This window comes from Epinephelus lanceolatus, chromosome 8 (assembly GCF_041903045.1).
Source record: "Epinephelus lanceolatus isolate andai-2023 chromosome 8, ASM4190304v1, whole genome shotgun sequence".
Taxonomy (NCBI): Eukaryota; Metazoa; Chordata; class Actinopteri; order Perciformes; family Serranidae; genus Epinephelus; species Epinephelus lanceolatus.
This window is the reverse complement of record NC_135741.1, coordinates 1,422,501-1,444,709: the sequence shown is the minus strand read 5'-3', so window position 1 is coordinate 1,444,709 and position 22,209 is coordinate 1,422,501. Positions and strand designations below refer to the sequence as shown.

The window sequence follows — 22,209 nt, the reverse complement described above, 5'->3', positions numbered from 1 at the left end:
TTTATGTAGCTGATGTTGGCTCAAGCCTCAAATCACACTCAGTGTGTCTCCAGTCACAGTGAAGTGGAGCTACAGTCCCAGCTGGACGAGGACATCTAACTGGCCTACTGTCCTTGTCCCAGTATACAAGCACGGGAGGGGAATCCATTTATTGAGCCAAGTATGTGCGACTCCTCTACGATAGGTGGAGATATGCCCCCTTTCAGCTTGTTAGTATTGGACCTTTTTCCTGTTGACCTATTACGTCACAGACCAAACAATGGACAAACAAGTTAGCTACGGTTAGCTAGCAGCTAACTGCTACCATGGTGGACAACTTTACAGCTCTGTACATTTGGTCCGTCCAAAAAGTCACGGCTCTGGATAAATGAGCCTTTATTTTGACTCACATACATAATTTCTGTTAACAAACATCTGTATTTTAACCCACAGAAGGATCCTTTCCTAAATATAACCACGTTTTTAAAATTGCAACAGTTGACGGTTGTATACGAGCTCCTCTGTTGTTTACGTACGAGGATGTGATGATCTTGTGACATCATTTTGGGCGCTAATTTCTGAAACACTGTTGTGGTTCATTTTAGACAAGAGGAATAAATGACATGTGGTCATATGTTGATTTGACAAAACAACACCGGAGACATTTTTCATTATTTTCTGACATTTCAAACAGAAAATAATTTTGTTTTCATTCTTCGATTAAAACACTCGATCTCTATTAAACTCAAACTTCACAGTAAAACTGACTTAAAACTGACTCAGTGAATAAAATCAGTGTTCGTGTCATCGAGGTGACGTCACTCCAAACATTTGACTGACTTTATAAAGACAAACAGGAGGAAGTGTACCAACATATCATCGTTACCTCGACCTTTGACCCCTGGCAGAGCAGGGTTCAACGCTCGTCTCCCTGCTGATGACATCATAGTAGGCTCTGTCCTGTGTGGTGATGATGTCATCGGCGGCTGCTCACTGTGTGTCTGCAGAGATTCAGACTGACAGCTGCTGTCAGAGAGGCTCACAGTCACCAGACAGGAAACAACAACTCACAGAGCTGCTCCTCCTCCTCTTCATCCTACTCTTCCTCCTCCATCATCTTCATCATTATCATCATCACGCTCCTCTCCTGTCAGGCTGCAGTGACCTCTGACCCCGTGGAGCTGAACACAGAAATATGAGAGCAAAGAAGTCTGAACGCTGCGTCAGAGAGAACACAAACACTGCAGCTGAGGATCAGTTTATCATTTATTAATCTGAAGGTTCTTTTAAATGTTTAGTCACAAAAAGGCCAACTTGATGTCGTCACATGTCTCGATCAGAACCCAAAGACATTCAGACAGAAAACAGAGAAAACTAATTATTATTAAAGACAATGTGGAGTTCAGCATCACAGATATTTACAGATTTATTGGGGGCACTTAAGAATTTCATTGTAGGGTGTAAACCACTGAGTTTTTACTGTGCAATAAACTTCTTGAATCTTGAATCCAGAGGGCGGAGTCACTGGGTGGAACCAGTCCAGTTACTCTGCTGTCACAGAGCTGCACGGACGACGTTTCTCTGTCGGCCGAGGTGGAACTTATTGTACACATGAACATATACATTCAACAATGTTAGTTAAGGTGGTAGAAGTCCGAGTAGGATGGGTCGGAGGGGCGGTGGATGGGTCCAACAACCATCAACTTTCACCCAGGAGGCTGGTGTTCACTTCCTGTAAAACTGTAAAGCCAAACCCTGTTCTTTTTTCCTAAACCCAACCGTGTGTGTGTCGGCTAAACGTTACCATGTGTGTGTGTTGGCTAAACGTAACCACGTGTGTGTGACAGCTAAACGTTACCACGTGTGTGTGTCGGCTAAACGTAACCACGTGTGTGTGTCGGCTAAACGTAACCACGTGTGTGTGTTGGCTAAACGTAACCACGTGTGTGTGTGTTGGCTAAACGTAACCACGTGTGTGTGTTGGCTAAACGTAACTACATGTGTGTTTGTTGGCTAAACGTAACCACGTGTGTGTGACAGCTAAACGTTACCATGTGTGTGTGTCAGCTAAACGTAACCACGTGTGTGTGACAGCTAAACGTTACCACGTGTGTGTGTCGGCTAAACGTAACCACGTGTGTGTGTCGGCTAAACGTAACCACGTGTGTGTGTTGGCTAAACGTAACCACGTGTGTGTGTCGGCTAAACGTTACCATGTGTGTGTGTTGGCTAAACGTAACTACATGTGTGTTTGTTGGCTAAACGTAACCACGTGTGTGTGACAGCTAAACGTTACCACGTGTGTGTGACAGCTAAACGCTACCACGTGTGTGTGTCGGCTAAACGTAACCACGTGTGTGTGTCGGCTAAACGTAACCACGTGTGTGTGTTGGCTAAACGTAACCATGTGTGTGTGTTGGCTAAACGTAACCACGTGTGTGTGTTGTTGAAGGAAAAAAACATCAGTTGGTGGTGTTGTAGCGATGTAGTGCTTTTATTTTGAAAGAGACTGTATGCAAACTGTACATTTCCTGTGAAAACAGAAGTGTATTTTGAAAACAGACAATGCATGTAACAGGCTGAAGTTGACACGGTGTCCCAGAACGTCAACAACCAACACACCCAGGGTACCTTGGACGTCATATGTGGACGTGGAAAGTCCATGACCAAACGTGGACATGTGACGAGGTCACAGTGAGGATGTGAAAAACACAGTTTTTTTTCACATGAAACGTAGTTTCCAGGTGTAAATCAGCTGGTGTGTGTGTTTCTGAGAGGAACAGACCTCTGAGTATAATTCAGCTCCTCAACAATCAACACTGAAGGAATTCTAACCAGGAGAAGTTTCAGATGGTTGTAATCTGTAATCTGTAATCTGTAATCCTCACTGTTAGACGCCACTAAATCTCTTTAATCTTAAAGTCAAGACACAACAAACTGACTGTAGAGAACTATGAGTCCTGAACACACAGAACCTTTCAGTCCAGCAGTTGAGTAACTGTACTTAGTTACAACCAACAGATCATCACTGAGGAAGGTCAAACGTCCATGAAAATTAGCATGAATGTAAAATATAATCTGGAAACAAACTACATAAATCTCAGCGGGTCAGACAGTGTGTCCGAGCTGTAATCAGGCGTCAGTTTTAGACGCAGGTTATCGACACTGATGAGAAACAGGAAGTGTGTTTGAGATATTTTACAGCGCTCTCAGTAATGTGTCCCAGAGGAACGAGCTGTCAGCGGCAGACAGAGTCGCTTCACCTCCAGCCTCGCAGCTCTCGTCTCAAACACATCACTCACTGCTCACAGACACAACAAACACTGACTCACTGACTCCTCTGGGAGTTGTAGTCTTTCACATCAAAGATCTGTAGTCTTCTAGGAAACACCTGAGAGCCGACTGGAGCTGACGGGAGATGAATGAGATTCTTCTTCAAAGCGAGCAGAGCGTTTAAGCGTCGTTCTCACCGCTGAGAGGAGGAACCTTCAGGTGACACGGCGAAGCAACAAACTCATTCATGTTCTTTCATTCAAAGTCTCTGACTGAGAACAGCCAGCACGCCTGGTGACATCTGTAATCATAAATGTGTCGACACACATTGACAGTGAGTGAGAATGAGATCATTAAGTCGTGGCCACACTGAAAAAAGAGGTTGCAATTAAATAATTTCAGAGGCCATGAGAAAAGTGTTGTTGGTCATCTCCATGGAGACAACTGTTGTTTGTTGATGAACTGGCAGGTTTGTCATCAGAAGCTTCGGCTCCTGCAAACATGAACAAGTTTGAAATGATTTTGTTTTATTATGCGTCGGCATGGCGACAGCCGCAGCCAGAGGTGTCATCGACTGCACCAGGAACAGGTCCTTAAACCTGGAAATGATTTAGCATGTTAGTGCTTCCTGTTCCCTCGTCTCAAAATCAGTGTTTTTTTTTTATAAGTTAAAGAGACTTTTATGTTTTGTTCTACGCCTTAAAATATGTCAGTAAATACCCCACTGTGAATTTAGAAGCTTCTTTGTGTTTAAAAAAAGACACATAACAGTTGCTAACGTGGCTCAATGAGACGACAGAGCGTCATCACACTAAACACAAACTAACAGCCTCATCGTGGCGGCGATCTTGAAGTCGTGAATGTAGTGTGGTTAGTTTATAGCCTAACGTTAGCTTTTTACTTGTGGTGATTGAATTTAGGCTTCTAAAATCATAAAGTGGTGTTCATTAGTAAAGATTATTTTACTGAACAAAACGTGAAAAAAAAAAAAAGTATCAGAAACATTTATTTGTCACAGAGTTTATTTTCTGCAATAATCCAAAATCCAAAGGAAAAATCCTGTTGGCTTTTTGACGAAGGAACCAGGGTGACGCTAACTTCAGGGTCGGCCTACAAAAAAACGTCATGATGGTTTGTGTCGTTGTTCACTGGCGCACAGTAAATATACTCTGTCAACATGCTAACTAGAGTCAAGACGCTCTTCCTGTTTCCCTTTTTGAGTAATGATTACAGACGACCGGCGTCTGCTGCTGTGGAGACTTATTTCCTCTCACGCAGGTGCAGAACATACGTGCTGGTTGGCTGTCAGCTGGAGTCTTTGCGCCGTGTTCACGTGCAACTTTCTGGCCGAGACAGGGCGGCATGAGTCGACACAGCAGTTGGCTTTCGTCATTCTTGGTGTCGTCTATCAGTGAGGATTACAGATTACAGATTACAGATTACAACCATCTGAAACTTCTCCTGGTCAGAATTCCTTCAGTGTTGATTGTTGAGGAGCTGAATCATCCTCAGAGGTCTCTTCCTCTCAGAAACACACACAGCAGGCAGTGTTTGTTCAACACTCTCGTGCCAGAGGAGCTGCTTACAATGGCTGCCGACGTGAACACATGAATGTCTCTATCTAGAGTCAGTGTTTGGTTTGTCCGTTCTGGGCTACTGTAGAAACATGGCGGTGCAACATGGTGATCTGTGTAGACGAGGACCTGCTCCCTGTGGAGATATAAACTGCTCATTCTGAGGGAACCAGAACACAACCATTCTGATCTTCAGCTGATTAAACACAGTGATTATATTATACTCCATTTAAATCCTCCACACTGGAACTTTAACGTGTGAGTAATAACCATCCAGTGATGTCACGTTTATCAGTCACAGGGGACTGTTTGATAATTCTACATGAATGCAGAAGTCACAATCATCTGATCAACAGTTCAGTTAACCTTTGATCAGGTCTGATAGAGGCCTGTGGCAACGATGCACGTCATCATCATCATCATCATCATCGTCATCATCATCACAGAGAGCCTTAGAAACAACAACATGTACTTTTTGTATTTTCCAGATGTGAGTGTGTTTCAGTGTCAGAGCTGGTTTACAGAGCCTGAAGATCTGCAGCCTCATTAGAGTCAGACACACACACACGCACACACACGCACACACACACACACACACACACACACACAGAGGGAGGATGAAAATAGGTTAGATACAGTGAGACAGAGAAACAAAGAGAATGAGGCCACAGTGAAGCCTCCTCACATTCATACAGTACGAGGAGCTCTGATGTGACTGACCTACATCTGACCTGCTCACTATAAATCCACTCACACACACACACACACACACACACACACACAGTCTCTAAAAATCTACTCTCACATTAATAATTTCTCTCTTCACCCACACGGAGCTGCTCCTCTGCTCAGAGACTGTCTGCACTGGGATCAGTTTCCTGTTATGTTCTTCAACTCTGGATCCCAAAATGAGACGATGATAACTAAAAATAGATCTTGATCATCAAAGCTAAGATGAAATCTTCAATGACGAGGCGTGATGTAAATGTTGGTGGTGGACTGTCGGACACTGACAGCTTGTAATGATCTTCAGATGCCTGATGAGCGACAGGCTGTAAACTCCAGTAAATAGTCTGCACCAGGATGTTTGGGTTGGTGCGAGTTGTGAGCTGTAACTCAGCAGTAAATACTCAGCCGTGTGTGTCTGACTGTGGATGGTGGAGCTGCTGAATGGATTTGTGGAGTTTGTTAGTTGCAGCGGTGGCTGTTAGCAGCTAGCTCCGCTCGCAGCCTTCACAGCTTCACCCCGCAGGACTCCACTCAGTCCGGACTGGAGAAGGTTTGTGGGTTGATGGTGTTTGACAGGCAGGTAGGAGGCTCAGTTATCTGTGAGTGTAGCTGTGCTGTAAGTAAACAGTCTGAACTCAGATCAGTTTTCTCTGACAGAGATGAAAGTTTAGTTTGAATCACCAACTCTGTGAGAGGACACCAGTTTAAACCTCCAGACTAACATGTTGCACATGAAGAAACAAGTTATGTTTCTGCTTCTTAACAGTCACATGGATAAGTCAGAGTTTACAATGAACCTGGGGACAAATCCTAGTTGGCTCACATTAGTTATTTGTTGAGAGCATAAATAGAGAGATGTTGAGCTTTTCAGATGAAGATCAGTAAGTGTGTGCTCGTAAATCAGCCCTTAAACCTGTCACACACTGCTGGAGACATGACACACACATTATTTTATACAACCTGTCACCTTGAGTCTGATTTATGATCCATGAGTTAACCTCACCGAATTATTTTAAAGAGAAAAACATAGAAAACATCAGACTAAAAGTGTGACTAAAACTAAAAAGCATCCTCGTTTCAAGACTCAGTCTAAATCTTAAATAGCTGTCAACATCAACACTGACAGTTTCTGGTCCGACCCAGTCCTCAAACCTGCAGCTTCATATTTAAGAATAATGAAACGCATCACGTTGGCGTGTCCCAACAACACATACTGTAAAATACTGTGAACAGTCTGATGTCATCAGAGCTGCAGCACTGACAGGAGAGCTCAGGGAGAGGAACGTAAAAAGTTCAGCTCATGAACGCTGCGTCGATTTGATCTGAGTCTCCCTCAGACTTTGTGATCTGTGTCGACGGGTTCATTTCTACATGTCTGTTATTTATTTATTACTGGTGAACTAGAAGACACTGCAGCAGCTTCATTTATAAATCAGTCATCCATCAGAGATCCATCATGTCTGATTAGAGTCCATCAAATACAATCATCATCATCATCATCATCACACAGGTCATGCTGGTGTCACCCCTCATCAGAATAAAACGCTGACAGATTAAACCTGTGCTCTTTAATCCAGACTCAGCACAAACACACAGAAACATATCGGCCTTTGTTTGAATCACAGAATCAAAGTTTACTCCTCATGAATATCTGGACGGAGTTTGGCACAAACGTCCACCCGGACTCAAGAATGACCTGATTAGAATTTTATGATCAAAGGTCAAAGGTCAGTTTGACCTCACAAAACATGTTTTTGTCCATAACTCACAAATTCATCTAGTAATTATGACAAAATGTCACACAAAAAGGATAAAATAATGAAGTGATGACATGTAAAGTCCAGTTCAGACCAAAGATGTGACAAGATGAAACTGTTTTAGAACGTCACAGAGAAAAGTGTCAGCAGTGTGAACTGGCCGGTCTGAGCTCAACTCAAGCCAGCTGATGGTGTCACCTGACACTCAGCTGGTCAAAAGGCCGGCGGCTGGTTTTAAAGCACATTCACCTGTTTCAACAGCCAATCAGCTTGTAGTGAAGTCTGCTGGTCAAGTCAAAATGGCCACAGATGCTCCGTCCCCACAGAGCCCTCTGTTTCTGTCCTCACAGTGTGCCGGTGTCAGACGGTGGGTCGATGCTGTTGCTGGCTGTATGTGCTTATGCCCCGCCCACACACACATTCTCACTGACTGATGAATTGGCGCTGGTTATTTATATTATTGTGGCGTATTGATTATGAATACAGTCCATCTGATGCTGGTTTTGTTTCTGTATCTCACTATCACTATCCTCATTCAGAGTTTAAGAAGCTACAAATTATATTCAGCCACACAATAAGTCTGAAAAACTGCAAATCAGAACGAAGTACAGAGAGTTGTTGACTAGAGATGATACGCTGTCTCATCGTGACGTCACTTCCTGTGAACCAGCAGCTTTTTACAGAACGGCACTTTGACAGCAGTTGTTTGTTTCAGCTCGTTTTGTCGTGAATATTTGGTCTGAACTGGACTTTATATCCAAAAGGTCAAAGGTCAGCTTGACTGTGACATCATCATGTTTTAACGTCATATCTCAGGAACAGAAGGGGAGACATTTGGTCAGATACTGAATTGGTGACTCTAATCTTGAAACTGTGCTGATTGTATAGATCTTCTGTGTGTGAAGCATCCATGTTTTCACTGACGTGGATGAAGACACTGGACTGGTGGGCGGAGTCATACAACCACAGGGTGGACTGGTGGGCGGAGTCATACAACCACAGGGTGGACTGGTGGGTGGAGTCATACAATCACAGGGTGGACTGGTGGGCGGAGTCATACAACCACAGGGTGGACTGGTGGGCGGAGTCATACAACCACAGGGTGGACTGGTGGGCGGAGTCATACAACCACAGGGTGGACTGGTGGGCGGAGTCATACAACCACAGGGTGGACTTGTGGGCGGAGTCATACAACCACAGGGTGGACTTGTGGGCGGAGTCATACAACCACAGGGTGGACTTGTGGGCGGAGTCATACAACCACAGGGTGGACTGGTGGGCGGAGTCATACAACCACAGGGTGGACTTGTGGGCGGAGTCATACAACCACAGAGTGGACTGGTGGGCGGAGTCATACAACCACAGGGTGGACTGGTGGGCGGAGTCATACAACCACAGGGTGGACTGGTGGGCGGAGTCATACAACCACAGGATGGACTGGTGGGCGGAGTCATACAACCACAGGGTGGACTGGTGGGCGGAGTCATACAACCACAGGGTGGACTTGTGGGCGGAGTCATACAACCACAGGGTGGACTTGTGGGCGGAGTCATACAACCACAGGGTGGACTTGTGGGCGGAGTCATACAACCACAGGGTGGACTGGTGGGCGGAGTCATACAACCACAGGGTGGACTTGTGGGCGGAGTCATACAACCACAGGGTGGACTGGTGGGCGGAGTCATACAACCACAGGATGGACTGGTGGGCGGAGTCATACAACCACAGGGTGGACTGGTGGGCGGAGTCATACAACCACAGGGTGGACTGGTGGGCGGAGTCATACAACCACAGGGTGGACTTGTGGGCGGAGTCATACAACCACAGGGTGGACTTGTGGGCGGAGTCATGCAACCACAGGGTGGACTGGTGGGCGGAGTCATACAACCACAGGGTGGACTGGTGGGCGGAGTCATACAACCACAGGGTGGACTTGTGGGCGGAGTCATACAACCACAGGGTGGTAATTCTAGTTTTAATATAAAACAGAAACCACAGTATGAGCAGCTGCTGTGACTGAGTGAAGTCATCCTGGTGTGTTTGACACTTCAGGTGTAAATACCTGCTGAATGGAGCTGACGAGGCTCCACAGAGACATGTTGCTCGTGTTTCTTTTCATCAGTGAGCTGCTTTAAACTTCGTCACATCCACCAGACGACAGCGACGACATCCTTCAAACAGACAACATGAAACAGGCACAAGATGTTAAAGGGACAGTTTAGATATTTCAAAGAGCTTGTGGGAAATATTTACACATTTTTGGCTGCATTAATAAATCCAAATTAATAAACAACACATTAACAATCACAGGTAATCATATGTTTTTTGTGACCCTGGCTGAAGTGCTGAACATAACAGTGTGTGTGTCAGCAAACTGAATTCAGGTGAGGTCATCGTGTTCAGGAGATGAGAGACAAACATGTCAGGAACAGGCTGATACAGAGAGTGTGTGCTGAGCAGGGTTACGACGCTACGATAACCATCCATCCATTCATGCAACCACTTATCAGAAAAGGGTCACAGGGGCAGCAGGCTGAGCAAAGCACCCCAGACGTCCCTCCCCCCAACAACATTTTCCAGCTCCTCCTGGAGGACCCCGAGGCGTTCCCAGGCCAGACAAGATATATGACACAGTCCTCTCCTGTGCTGCTGGAGCTGACCGGCACACCGGGAACCAGCAGGTCTTCTAGCTCCGGTGTTTTAATGTGCGCTCGTCACAGTGACTGACTCTACGCCGTTCTGTTTGTTGTGTTTCATATCACAGGCCCACAAATATTTATCCATATCTCATAATGATCAGACTGTGATCCTCTGCCTGAGCCTCGCTGTGTCCAAGGACATTCATTTATTTATATATATATATACGTCTCCTTAAATCCTTCAGACTGGACCTTTAACAGCTGCTGACAGCTACGAGTCAGATCTCTGAATCTGTGACTGAGTTAATATAAAACAAGATGTGTTGGATCAGAGTCGCTCTGTGGCACAAACTGTCAAATAACCACTGAAGTATATTCATTGTTTGATCATGTTGTCTTTTGCACTCAGTGTGAAAGGGACCAATCAGCTGATGAGGTGTTCAGGGACCCTCTGACAGTTTGAGATCTCCTGTTAAACGTCACTTTTTAGTTTATAATCACTGTGGTGGTGCAACAATCAGTTCACCTTTAAAGCCTCGTTATGAGTTAAATTCAAACGCTACGGTGACTTTAACTTGGTTAAAGGAGGGTCAGTAAAATAAGGGGGCTGCCTTTAATTTCCTTCTGACATCAGCAGAAGAAAGGAAGGAAAGGAAACTTAAATAAGGCTCAAACAAGTTATTTAGATATTATCCCCTCCCAAATATAAATATAGAATAAAAAAGATAATTGGAGGAATGTACACTTTAATATTTTTCCTCTTTGGCCCAATCCCAATACCTCCCCTTGTCCACTACGCCTTGGCCCTCGAAATGAAGCAACGAGGGGTAAGGGTTGAAATCTTTCCCTAGGAATTGGGACACCACTCACTACGTCACTGCGTCGCTACGTTCACGCATACGTAAGTATTTTAAACAGGAAACTGCGAGCCATCTACATTTATAACCGGCATCTGCAATCGAGTCTGCAGTTGAGTTCATCCTACCGATCGCATTTGCTGTATTCATCATGCTTCGTTTGATGAACGACAGACGACAGGGGACTTCTGCTAGCTAGCTAACCAGCTAACATTACGAGGCAGCATAGTTATGCTAGCTGGCGTGTTATCATAATGTGAAAAGTCCGACAATTTTGCAGAACAGGACAGATGACAGATGCCAGATAGTGCAAGCTAGCTAGCTAGCTAACAAGCAACCTGACGACAGTAACGTTAGCTATGTATGAACTTTTTTCCCCGTCTCTTGCTTGGTGGTAGCCATGGCGACATCTACCCCTTGCTGGCAAGTCAGCATCTGAAATCCCTCGCTCCGAAGGGCTAGTTTCATACCCACTACCCCTCGTTATGCCCCCTACCCCTACATGCAAAAAGGAATTGGGACACCACCACCCCTCGAGGGAATGCGCAAATGTAGGGGTAGGGCCAAGGGGGGGTATTGGGACGGGCCCTTTGTCCAACTTCACTCTCTCCTGATGAGAGTAATCCAAGCGTGTAAAGAAATGTTTAATATCCACCCTTCAAAATGCAATAAAAAAGAAACAGGGTAAAAGCAATGTGATACAAAAAGAAAACCATAAAAAAAGGAATCATGAAAAGAGACAATTTGGCCCCAACCTGTTAGTTTGCTCCGTCTCTACCGTCCTCCACACACCTGGTTAAACCTCTGCCCCCAGCCGCTCGAGGAAACACCAGAGACAAGAGACAACTGAGGTTTTCCCATGGCAGGCTGTCCGGCTTCCACCACTGGCCTCCCCAAACCATTCCCTTTGTTCCCAAAGGCCACGTCCCCTTCACCTGTGTGCAGCAGCACACCTGAGCAGAGTGCACCAGGAGACAGAGCAGGGATGAGAGAGATACTGTGAGTTAGTGTGACAGGATATATAAAGGTTCTCCTACTTTAAAACTCTCCAACAACACTGAGCATGTTTCTCCTCTCACTTCTGTGGGAACAGGAGCAGACGCTTCAAAGAGCTGTTGTTTGTTACTGGGAGGCTGAACACTGGATAATTATCACTATACTAATTATATTAGTTACACTCAAAGTGCTGTAATTGTGTCCACAGGGGATCAACACAACAGCAGATATTATTCATCTTAGAGGAGAATAAAGTGGACGAACAAACTGTGAACTAACAACATCTCTGTGATAGTCAATATTTAAAGCTCCAGTCTGAAGGTTCACATCAGCAAATATGGAATATAATCTGATGGTTGTGTTCTCGTTCCCTCAGAATGAGACGTTTATATCTCCACAGGGAGCAGGTCCTCGTCTACAGAGATCACCATGTTGTACCGCCATGTTTCTACAGTAGCCCAGAACGGACAAACCAAACACTGACTCTAGACAGAGACATTTGTGTTGAGTCTAGATCAGTGGTTCCCAGCTGGTCCAGATGTCTCCTTAGTCATCAGTTCAAGGTCCACAACCTTTAATATCTTCAGCGTCATACTTGTGTTTGGCCGTGTCGTCGAGTTCTGTCTTTCTCTCTACAGCAGGAAACAGCACTTCAAAATAAAAGCTCACTGCTGCAAAAGTCACTGTCCTTCAAAATGAAGTGTGTTTTTAACAAACTTGAAATATTTATGAGCCACTTTTGGACCCCAACCCACCAGTTGGGAACCACTGGTCTGGATCACCATGTTTCTACAGTAGCCCAGAACGGACAAACCAAACTCTGACTCTGGCCATTCATGTTTTGGCATTTTAGCATTTTCACGTCAGCCACCGTAGTTAGCAGCCCCTCCGCGATGAAGGCATCGTAAAAACAGATTTTTGTTTTTAAACATGAAACATCTTTCTTCAGAGTGTTTCCTGGTGTAAATCAGCTGGTCTGTGTGTTTTTAAGAGGAAGAGACCTCTGTAGATAATTCAGCTCCCAGTGAGGTCACTCGACGGTCCACAGAGTTTTAAAAAGCTGAGACTTGAAGTTCAAACAACTCGTACGTGTTTGTGACAGATTAATCTCACGTAACTAGACGTATCCACACAGCAGTGGAAAAAGATCTGGAACCACCATATTATGTTTATGTTTATTTTGTTTAGAAAGGGACAGTGCACATTATAAACGTGATCACTTAAGTCATGTAAATGTGCCAGATTGAGCCTTACAGACTAATTTTCATCTGCAGGCCCTGGCAGCTTGATGGTGTCTGTGTATAAGAGTCATTCTGCGAAGGTGAAGAACCACCCTGGCTTGTTTTTGTTTCTCTAAACCAATCACATTCATCCTGGGTGGCACTGAGCCCAGGACGCAGCGACAGTGCCCTTACAAAATAGAATCTGTGACAGAGCTAACTGTTAGCATCACACGGCTAATGTTATCTGACGGAGCTGTTTTGGTGTCAGTGTGAGTTTGTTTGGACGGTTTAACAGCTCAGTGTTGGTGTTAGCGCTGCTGCTGTGTTAGCTCGTGCTAACTGGGCAGATTCTCCACTGACAGCAGCAGCAGAAGGTTTGCTGATCTGGCGGGGAGTCAGGACAGTCTGAGATCAGACCTCTGGCTCAGAAAGGATTGTGTTCAGGTTCAGGTTATTTTACTGGAGACGTTTTTAGAGATGAGGTCTGGGCTTTTCTGAGGTGCGTTCACAAGCTGTTTTATTGGTTGTAGATCTTTACAACAATTTACTGAAACAACAGAGCAGGCACGATCCAGATCTTCATCAAGACGTCATTTTCACCATGTACGTTTTTAGCTTGGCGGTCACTGTTTCTTGTAGCGAAGGCATTTTGGACACGGTATCACGCAAAAAGTGGAAGGGAGGGAGGATGACGCCCAAAATTGTCAGCCAATGGCAGGTTTAGAGCCGCAGTCTACATCCTGTGAGTCACACCAGTGAGTTTGATCCAGAAAAACCATCTGTACTGTTGTTTTAGGAGACGCAGCGGTCTGAACCAATCAGGAGCTGAAGAGTGTCTCATTAACGTCCAGTAGACGCCGACTGTATTGAAGTGAAAACCTCCGACGTCGCTCCACAAACACACAGTCAGTTTTTACAGAACAAGTTCAGCTGTCAGCAGCTTCACTGAGCGGAGAGTTTCACAATAAAGGTCCCACTGAGGAGATATTATCAGCCATTTATGACATCATCATCATCATCATCACTGTCTTTACTGACAGGTGTATGAGCCAATCACAGTCAGCCCCAGTGCTCCACCTGAACACTCACTGAAGGTCACACGTGGTTTTTTCAATCAGCACACAGACGGTTTCTATGGATCGAAACCACACACACTCACACACACACACACACACACCATGTCAACACATGCACGCACACACACACACACACACCATGTCAACACATGCACTCACACACGCACACACACACACACACACACACTCACATTCCTTCAAACAGCTACATAAAGAGAGTAAAGCAGTCCACTCCCTGAACACACTCTGACATCACACTCTGTACTCTGACCGCTGTTATCAGAGAGGGCGAGTGTGTGTGAAGGAAACAGAGAAACGGGACGGCGAGAGACGTAACGAGAGACAGAAACACTGAGATAGTTTGAACATGGCCGCTGAACACACACCGAGCAGAACCATCCGTCTGTAGAGGTACAACACACACACACACACACACACACACACACACACACGCACACACACTGAATCAAGTTGTAAACGTCTCATTTTGATGTGTGAGCAGCTGACGTGAGCGAGGTGACAGACAGGAAGTGACAGACAGCGAGTCGGAGCGAGTGAGTGTGTTAATGAAGTGTTAATAGCAGCACATGTTGAGTTCACGCTGTGACGATGAGTATCACTTCACTTCCTGTCTGAGACACAGCAGCCGCCTCCTCATACATTCACAAGACTCCTCACTACCTAACAAGGAAGCTTCTTTACCTCTCACTACCTAACAAGGAAGCTTCTTTACCTCTCACTACCTAACAAGGATGCTTCTTTACCTCTCACTACCTAACAAGGACGCTTCTTTACTTCCTCACTACCTAACAAGGACGCTTCTTTACCTCTCACTACCTAACAAGGAAGCTTCTTTACCTCCTCACTACCTAACAAAGATGCTTCTTTACCTTTCACTACCTAACAAGGAAGCTTCTTTACCTCCTCACTACCTAACAAGGAAGCTTCTTTACCTCCTCACTACCTAACAAGGACGCTTCTTTACCTTTCACTACCTAACAAGGAAGCCTCTTTACCTCCTCACTACCTAACAAGGATGCTTCTTTACCTTTCACTACCTAACAAGGAAGCTTCTTTACCTCCTCACTACCTAACAAGGACGCTTCTTTACCTTTCACTACCTAACAAGGAAGCTTCTTTACCTCTCACTACCTAACAAGGATGCTTCTTTACCTCTCACTACCTAACAAGGAAGCTTCTTTACCTCTCACTACCTAACAAGGATGCTTCTTTACCTCTCACTACCTAACAAGGAAGCTTCTTTACCTCCTCACTACCTAACAAGGATGCTTCTTTACCTCTCACTACCTAACAAGGAAGCTTCTTTACCTCTCACTACCTAACAAGGATGCTTCTTTACCTCTCACTACCTAACAAGGAAGCTTCTTTACGTCTCACTACCTAACAAGGATGCTTCTTTACCTCTCACTACCTAACAAGGAAGCTTCTTTACCTTTCACTACCTAACAAGGACGCTTCTTTACCTTTCACTACCTAACAAGGAAGCTTCTTTACCTTTCACTACCTAACAAGGATGCTTCTTTACCTCTCACCACCTAACAAGGAAGCTTCTTTACCTCCTCACTACCTAACAAGGAAGCTTCTTTACCTCTCACTACCTAACAAGGAAGCTTCTTTACCTCTCACTACCTAACAAGGATGCTTCTTTACCTCCTCACTACCTAACAAGGACGCTTCTTTACCTCCTCACTACCTAACAAGGAAGCTTCTTTACCTCTCACTACCTAACAAGGATGCTTCTTTACCTCTCACTACCTAACAAGGATGCTTCTTTACCTCCTCACTACCTAACAAGGACGCTTCTTTACCTTTCACTACCTAACAAGGACGCTTCTTTACCTTTCACTACCTAACAAGGAAGCTTCTTTACCTTTCACTACCTAACAAGGATGCTTCTTTACCTCTCACCACCTAACAAGGAAGCTTCTTTACCTCCTCACTACCTAACAAGGATGCTTCTTTACCTCTCACTACCTAACAAGGAAGCTTCTTTACCTCTCACTACCTAACAAGGATGCTTCTTTACCTCTCACTACCTAACAAGGACGCTTCTTTACTTCCTCACTACCTAACAAGGACGCTTCTTTACCTCTCACTACCTAACAAGGAAGCTTCTTTACCTCCTCACTACCTAACAAAGATGCTTCTTTACCTTTCACTACCTAACAAGGAAGCTTCTTTACCTCCTCACTACCTAACAAGGAAGCTTCTTTACCTCCTCACTACCTAACAAGGACGCTTCTTTACCTTTCACTACCTAACAAGGACGCTTCTTTACCTCCTCACTACCTAACAAGGATGCTTCTTTACCTTTCACTACCTAACAAGGATGCTTCTTTACCTCCTCACTACCTAACAAGGAAGCTTCTTTACCTCTCACTACCTAACAAGGACGCTTCTTTACCTTTCACTACCTAACAAGGAAGCTTCTTTACCTCTCACTACCTAACAAGGAAGCTTCTTTACCTCTCACTACCTAACAAGGATGCTTCTTTACCTCTCACTACCTAACAAGGAAGCTTCTTTACCTCCTCACTACCTAACAAGGATGCTTCTTTACCTCTCACTACCTAACAAGGAAGCTTCTTTACCTCTCACTACCTAACAAGGATGCTTCTTTACCTCTCACTACCTAACAAGGAAGCTTCTTTACCTCTCACTACCTAACAAGGATGCTTCTTTACCTCTCACTACCTAACAAGGAAGCTTCTTTACCTCCTCACTACCTAACAAGGATGCTTCTTTACCTCTCACTACCTAACAAGGATGCATCCTTCTTCTTCCCAGTTAAGGAGGAGGTGTCTTTGTATTTCTTGCTCTTGTACAACAAAGCTTCTTTGTCTCCTTGTTACCTGATTAGGAAGCCTCTATAGCCCCTCGTTTCCTAACTAGGAAGCTTCTTTATCTCCTCATAAGCTAAGTAGGAAGCTTCTTTATCTCCTTATTACCTACCTAGGGAGCTAGTCAAAGGCAACTTTCCCTCCTTGCTTTCTTGTAAATAACTGTCTCTACTCCTCATTTCCTAACAAGGAAGCTTCCTTTTCTCAACCTGCCTAACTAGGACACTTTATCTCCTCTCCTCCTTCCCTTGTTTGCTGCAGTGTTTATTGTGTTCATGAGAAGAGTCCGTATCCTTTCACCTCCTTGCGTCCTTGTTAAAAGCATCCATTCCTCCTTTCATCCTAACTAGGAAGCTCCTCATTCCTTCACAAGCATCCTTGCTTCCTCACAAGGGTTCCTTCTTCCTCCTAATTAGGTGGTAAGGAGGTGAAGACGATCCTTTGACTTCTTTTCCTCCTTTTTAACTGGGAACTTTCTTCACCTCCTTGCTTCCTGTTAAGAGGGCTTCTTTACCTCCTTGCTTGCTGCATAAAAAACCTTCTTGTCTCCTTATTACCCAACTAGGAAGCTTCTTTACCACCCTTGTATTTAACTATTTTTCTATTCTCACCTCCTCACCTCTTTACCTTGTCTACATACTAAGGAGTCATCTTTCCTCCTCATTAGCCAACCAGGGAGCTTCTTTACTTCCTACCTCCTTTGTTCATCCCTATAAAGCTTCTGTGCCTCCTACTTTAGCTCCTTGTTTCCTCACTGAACTCTGTCGTCTCCTTCCTTCCTCTGAAGCTTCCTTTTCCCTTTCTTCTTGTTTCTTTGTGTTTTTGTTTCATCAGTTAAATTTGTCTTTTCAGAGCTCAGATTATTTGAATCGCTGCTCAGGGACGTTTGTTGTTTGTTTCCTCTCTGACTCCCACCTTCACATATGCTCATCCATATTTAATGTACGCCGTCTAGCAGCGTGTGTGTGTGTGTGTGTGTGTGTGTGTGCGTGTGTCCCTGTGGGTCTGATTGTGTATAAATGAAATGGTGTCAGTGGCTGGTCTGCATGTATTTGTGTTTGTGTGTGTATAACTGTGTTTGTTTGTGAGTGTGTGTATATTGTGTGTATGTGTGAGTTTGTGTGTATAATGTGTGTGTACTGTGTGTGAGTGTGTGTATAATGTGTGTGTGTGCGGCTCCCTGCTGCCTGTCACCATCTGCTGTTGTGTGAGACTGAAGCACAGAGTCGATGACTTGACGGAGGAACTGATCCCAAACACTCGGAGAACGCAGGGAACCGTTCTCTGCTGATTAAACATTTCATCACAACGTTTCACTGTTGCTAGGAGACGAATTAAAAGCACAGGCGTCTGCGGGGTCCGTTTGTGAAGGGCTGAGTTACTGTTGAGAGTTTAGTGGAGCTTCAGAGTTAGATCCTTAACAAGGAGTCAAGGAGGTAATGATGTGTCCTAGTTGGGTCGTGACGAGTCAAATTAGCGTCCTACTGAGGAGACAAGGAGGTAAAAATGTTTCCTAGTTAGGTCGTGACGAGTCAAATTAGCGTCCTACTGAGGAGGCAAGGAGGTAAATATGTTTCCTAGTTAGGTCGTGACGAGTCAAATTAGCGTCCTACTGAGGAAACAAGGAGGTAAAAATGTTTCCTAGTTAGGTCGTGACGAGTCAAATTAGCTTCCTACTGAGGAAGCAAGGAGGTAAAGATTTTTCCTAGCCGCATAGCGAAGAGGTAAACTAATGTCACAGTTAGGTGGTGAGGAAAAAAGGAGAAAAGGATGCTTCCTAGTTACATGGCAAGGCAAGGCAATTTTATTTATATAGCACCATTCATACACAAGGCAATTCAATGTGCTTTACAAGAGAAATACGTTAAGATAAAACATTAAAGGAACAATAGATCATTAAAAACAAAAGCTAAAAGCAAGAAAAACAGTGCAGAAAATGCATTTAAAAAGCAAACATAAAGCAAAAGCAACAGCAGACAAATATAAAAACAATAGCTACAGATTATCCTAACAATAAGTTACATATCTAGTTCACTGGTAAGCTGCAGTAAATAGTGATGTTTTAAGCCCTGATTTAAATGAGCTGACATAGTGAGGAGGTAAAAACATGTTTCCTAGTTAGGTCATGATGATTCAAATTAGCTTCCTACTGAGGAAGCAAGGAGGCAGAGATGTTTCCTTGCCAGACAGTGAAGAGGTAAAACGCCTCCTAGTTAGGGTGAAAGGAGTAATCGATGCTTTCTAACAAAAATTCTTCTTCACCACCTACTTAGGAAGCTTTTAACCTCCTTGCTTCCTTACTAGAAAGCATCCATTCCTCCTTTGACCCTAACTAGGAAGCTTTTTTACCTCTGCATTCCGTCACAAGCATCCTTGCTTCCTCAAAAGGTTTCCCTCGTCCTCTTGATTAGGTAGTGAGGAGGTAAAGGCAGTCCTTTGACTTCTTTTACTTTCTAACTGGGAACTTTCCTCATTTGCTGTTTAGAGGACTTCTTTAGCTCCTTGTTTACTTCATAGGAAGCCTTCTTGTCTCCTTATTACCTAACTAGGAAGAAGAAGGACACTAAGCTCTCTGGTGAGAGTTTAACATGAAAGCATTTTTACATTCTCACTACTAAATAAGAGAGATTCCTCAACTCCTTGTACCCAGAACATCATTTTGCCTCGTCACTATGTTACTAAGAAGCATCTTGTTGTTTATGCTCCCTCACCACCTAACTGCACTCTTGCTTGCTTGCGAAAAAGCATCCTTTGCTATTTTCATCCTAACTAGGAACGTAAAAGCTAAGGCTAAAAGCTAAGCTTTTTTACCTCCTAATTCCCTCAGTAGCATCCTTGCTCCCTCACAAGGGTTCGCTCTTCCTCCTAATAAGGTAGTAAGGAGGTAAAGGTTATCCTCTGAATTCTTTTATTCCTTTCTAACCAGGAACTTTCCTCATCTCTTCGCTTCCTGTGTAGAGGGCTTCTTTACCTCCTTGTTACCTCCTAGTTGGCCTTCTTTCCTCCTTGTTACCTAACTAGGGAGTGTTTAAAATGTGTTTGAAAAATAGTTTGATTTCTTAACCTCTCCCATCTCAGGAGTTTACAGGAGTGAACATGTGTTTATAAAGTTCTGTAAAGAAGCTTCCTCAGAAAGACACAAAGCTCTCTGGTGATGAAGTGAGGAGGTGAGCTGTTTACAGATGTTGTAATGTGTCAACAGGTGTGTGTACAGGTCTCTAAACAGGTGTTCACATGTGTCTGAAGGCATTCACAGAGTTTACCAGTGTAAAGAGTGTGTTACTCTCTGCCAGTGTTTACAGGTGATCATAGGTTTTTGCAGGTGTGAACAGGTGTGATCAGGTGTGATCATGTGTGGACAGGTGTGGACAGGTGTGATCAGGTGTGGACAGGTGTGATCAGGTGTGATCAGGTGTGGACAGGTGTGATCAGGTGTGGACAGGTGTGATCAGGTGTGGACAGGTGTGGACAGGTGTGATCAGGTGTGATCAGGTGTGATCAGGTGTGGACAGGTGTGATCAGGTGTGGACAGGTGTGGACAGGTGTGGACAGGTGTGATCAGGTGTGATCAGGTGTGGACAGGTGTGGACAGGTGTGATCAGGTGTGATCAGGTGTGATCAGGTGTGGACAGGTGTGGACAGGTGTGGACAGGTGTGATCAGGTGTTATCAGGTGTGATCAGGTGTGATCAGGTGTGGACAGGTGTGGACAGGTGTGATCAGGTGTGATCAGGTGTGGACAGGTGTGGACAGGTGTGATCAGGTGTGATCAGGTGTGGACAGGTGTGATCAGGTGTGATCATGTGTGGACAGGTGTGGACAGGTGTGATCAGGTGTGGACAGGTGTGGACAGGTGTGATCAGGTGTGATCAGGTGTGGACAGGTGTGATCAGGTGTGATCAGGTGTGATCAGGTGTGGACAGGTGTGATCAGGTGTGGACAGGTGTGGACAGGTGTGGACAGGTGTGATCAGGTGTGATCAGGTGTGGACAGGTGTGGACAGGTGTGATCAGGTGTGATCAGGTGTGATCAGGTGTGGACAGGTGTGGACAGGTGTGATCAGGTGTTATCAGGTGTGATCAGGTGTGGACAGGTGTGGACAGGTGTGATCAGGTGTGATCAGGTGTGGACAGGTGTGGACAGGTGTGATCAGGTGTGATCAGGTGTGGACAGGTGTGATCAGGTGTGATCATGTGTGGACAGGTGTGGACAGGTGTGATCAGGTGTGGACAGGTGTGGACAGGTGTGATCAGGTGTGATCAGGTGTGGACAGGTGTGATCAGGTGTGATCAGGTGTGATCAGGTGTGATCAGGTGTGGACAGGTGTGATCAGGTGTGATCAGGTGTGATCAGGTGTGGACAGGTGTGATCAGGTGTGATCAGGTGTGATCAGGTGTGATCAGATCAGGTGTGATCAGGTGTGGATGCCTCATCACTCTGAGTGTGTCGCAGAGACATCAGACACCAGCAGTTGAACATTAAAGCTGCGTCTTGTGAACAGCAGGTGAAACGAGGTGTCTCATTGAGCATGCTCAGTAACTCTGCTCATCTCTTCCTGTCTGCAGCTCGGACACCATGTCTAAAGCGACCGTGAAGAAGCTGCACTGGCGCTCGAAGGTGCAGGAGAGCTTCGTCCCGCTGGGCGGCGGCTCTGGAGAGCTGGGTCTGGCCATCGGGGGCGGGGCAGACTACGGCGAGTTCCCATTCGTCACAGCGGCCCATGGGGGCGGGCCCACTGTGGGTGACATCATCTTAGAGATTGGGGGGACACCCGTGTTAGGGATGACCCTCGGTGATGTCAGAGGAGTCCTCAACTCCTGTCCTCATCCAATCAGAATCAAGACGGTCTCTCCAGGTGAGTGCACATGTCTAAAGGTATTACTGATATTTTAGTTTGTGTTTGATGTTTGATGCTCGTGTTTTATTTTCATGCTCACTGGAAACATTCAGCTGATCGACAGGAAGCTGATCAGTCATTTTTCAAGCCAAGATTCAAAACACTTCCTGGTTGTGGCTGCTTCTGTTTGTCTCATATGACGTTGGACTGAGTGTCATGTGACCAGGGGCGTAGCCATCATATCAGAAGTGAGGGCGACGAGTTACTGAAATATTCTCTCCCAATCAGCTGCACCTCTCCTTAGCAGCCAAGGAACCAAACCAAATAACCAAAAACAACTCATGACCGGGAAGAGAGGTCGTCTCCTGCAGTGGACAGAACCCTGGGGGACAATTTAAGCTCTTAAATT

The 22,209-nt window shown here is 45.0% G+C and overlaps 1 protein-coding gene across 3 annotated transcripts in view; it reads left to right on the top strand.

Annotated features, from left to right (window-relative positions):
• Positions 1–22,209, top strand: part of magixa (MAGI family member, X-linked a) — a 66,872-nt gene that overhangs the window by 7,748 nt on the left and 36,915 nt on the right. For 2 of the 3 annotated variants that reach the window (XM_033629694.2, XM_078169700.1), the window contains exons 1-2: positions 14,391–14,514; positions 21,529–21,818. In XM_033629694.2, the coding sequence (XP_033485585.2) occupies positions 21,539–21,818 (280 nt within the window). In that variant the 5' untranslated portion in view covers positions 14,391–14,514; positions 21,529–21,538. Of the gene's footprint in view, positions 1–14,390; positions 14,515–21,528; positions 21,819–22,209 lie in introns of those variants that run through there. The other variant, XM_033629693.2, reaches the window with a different exon arrangement.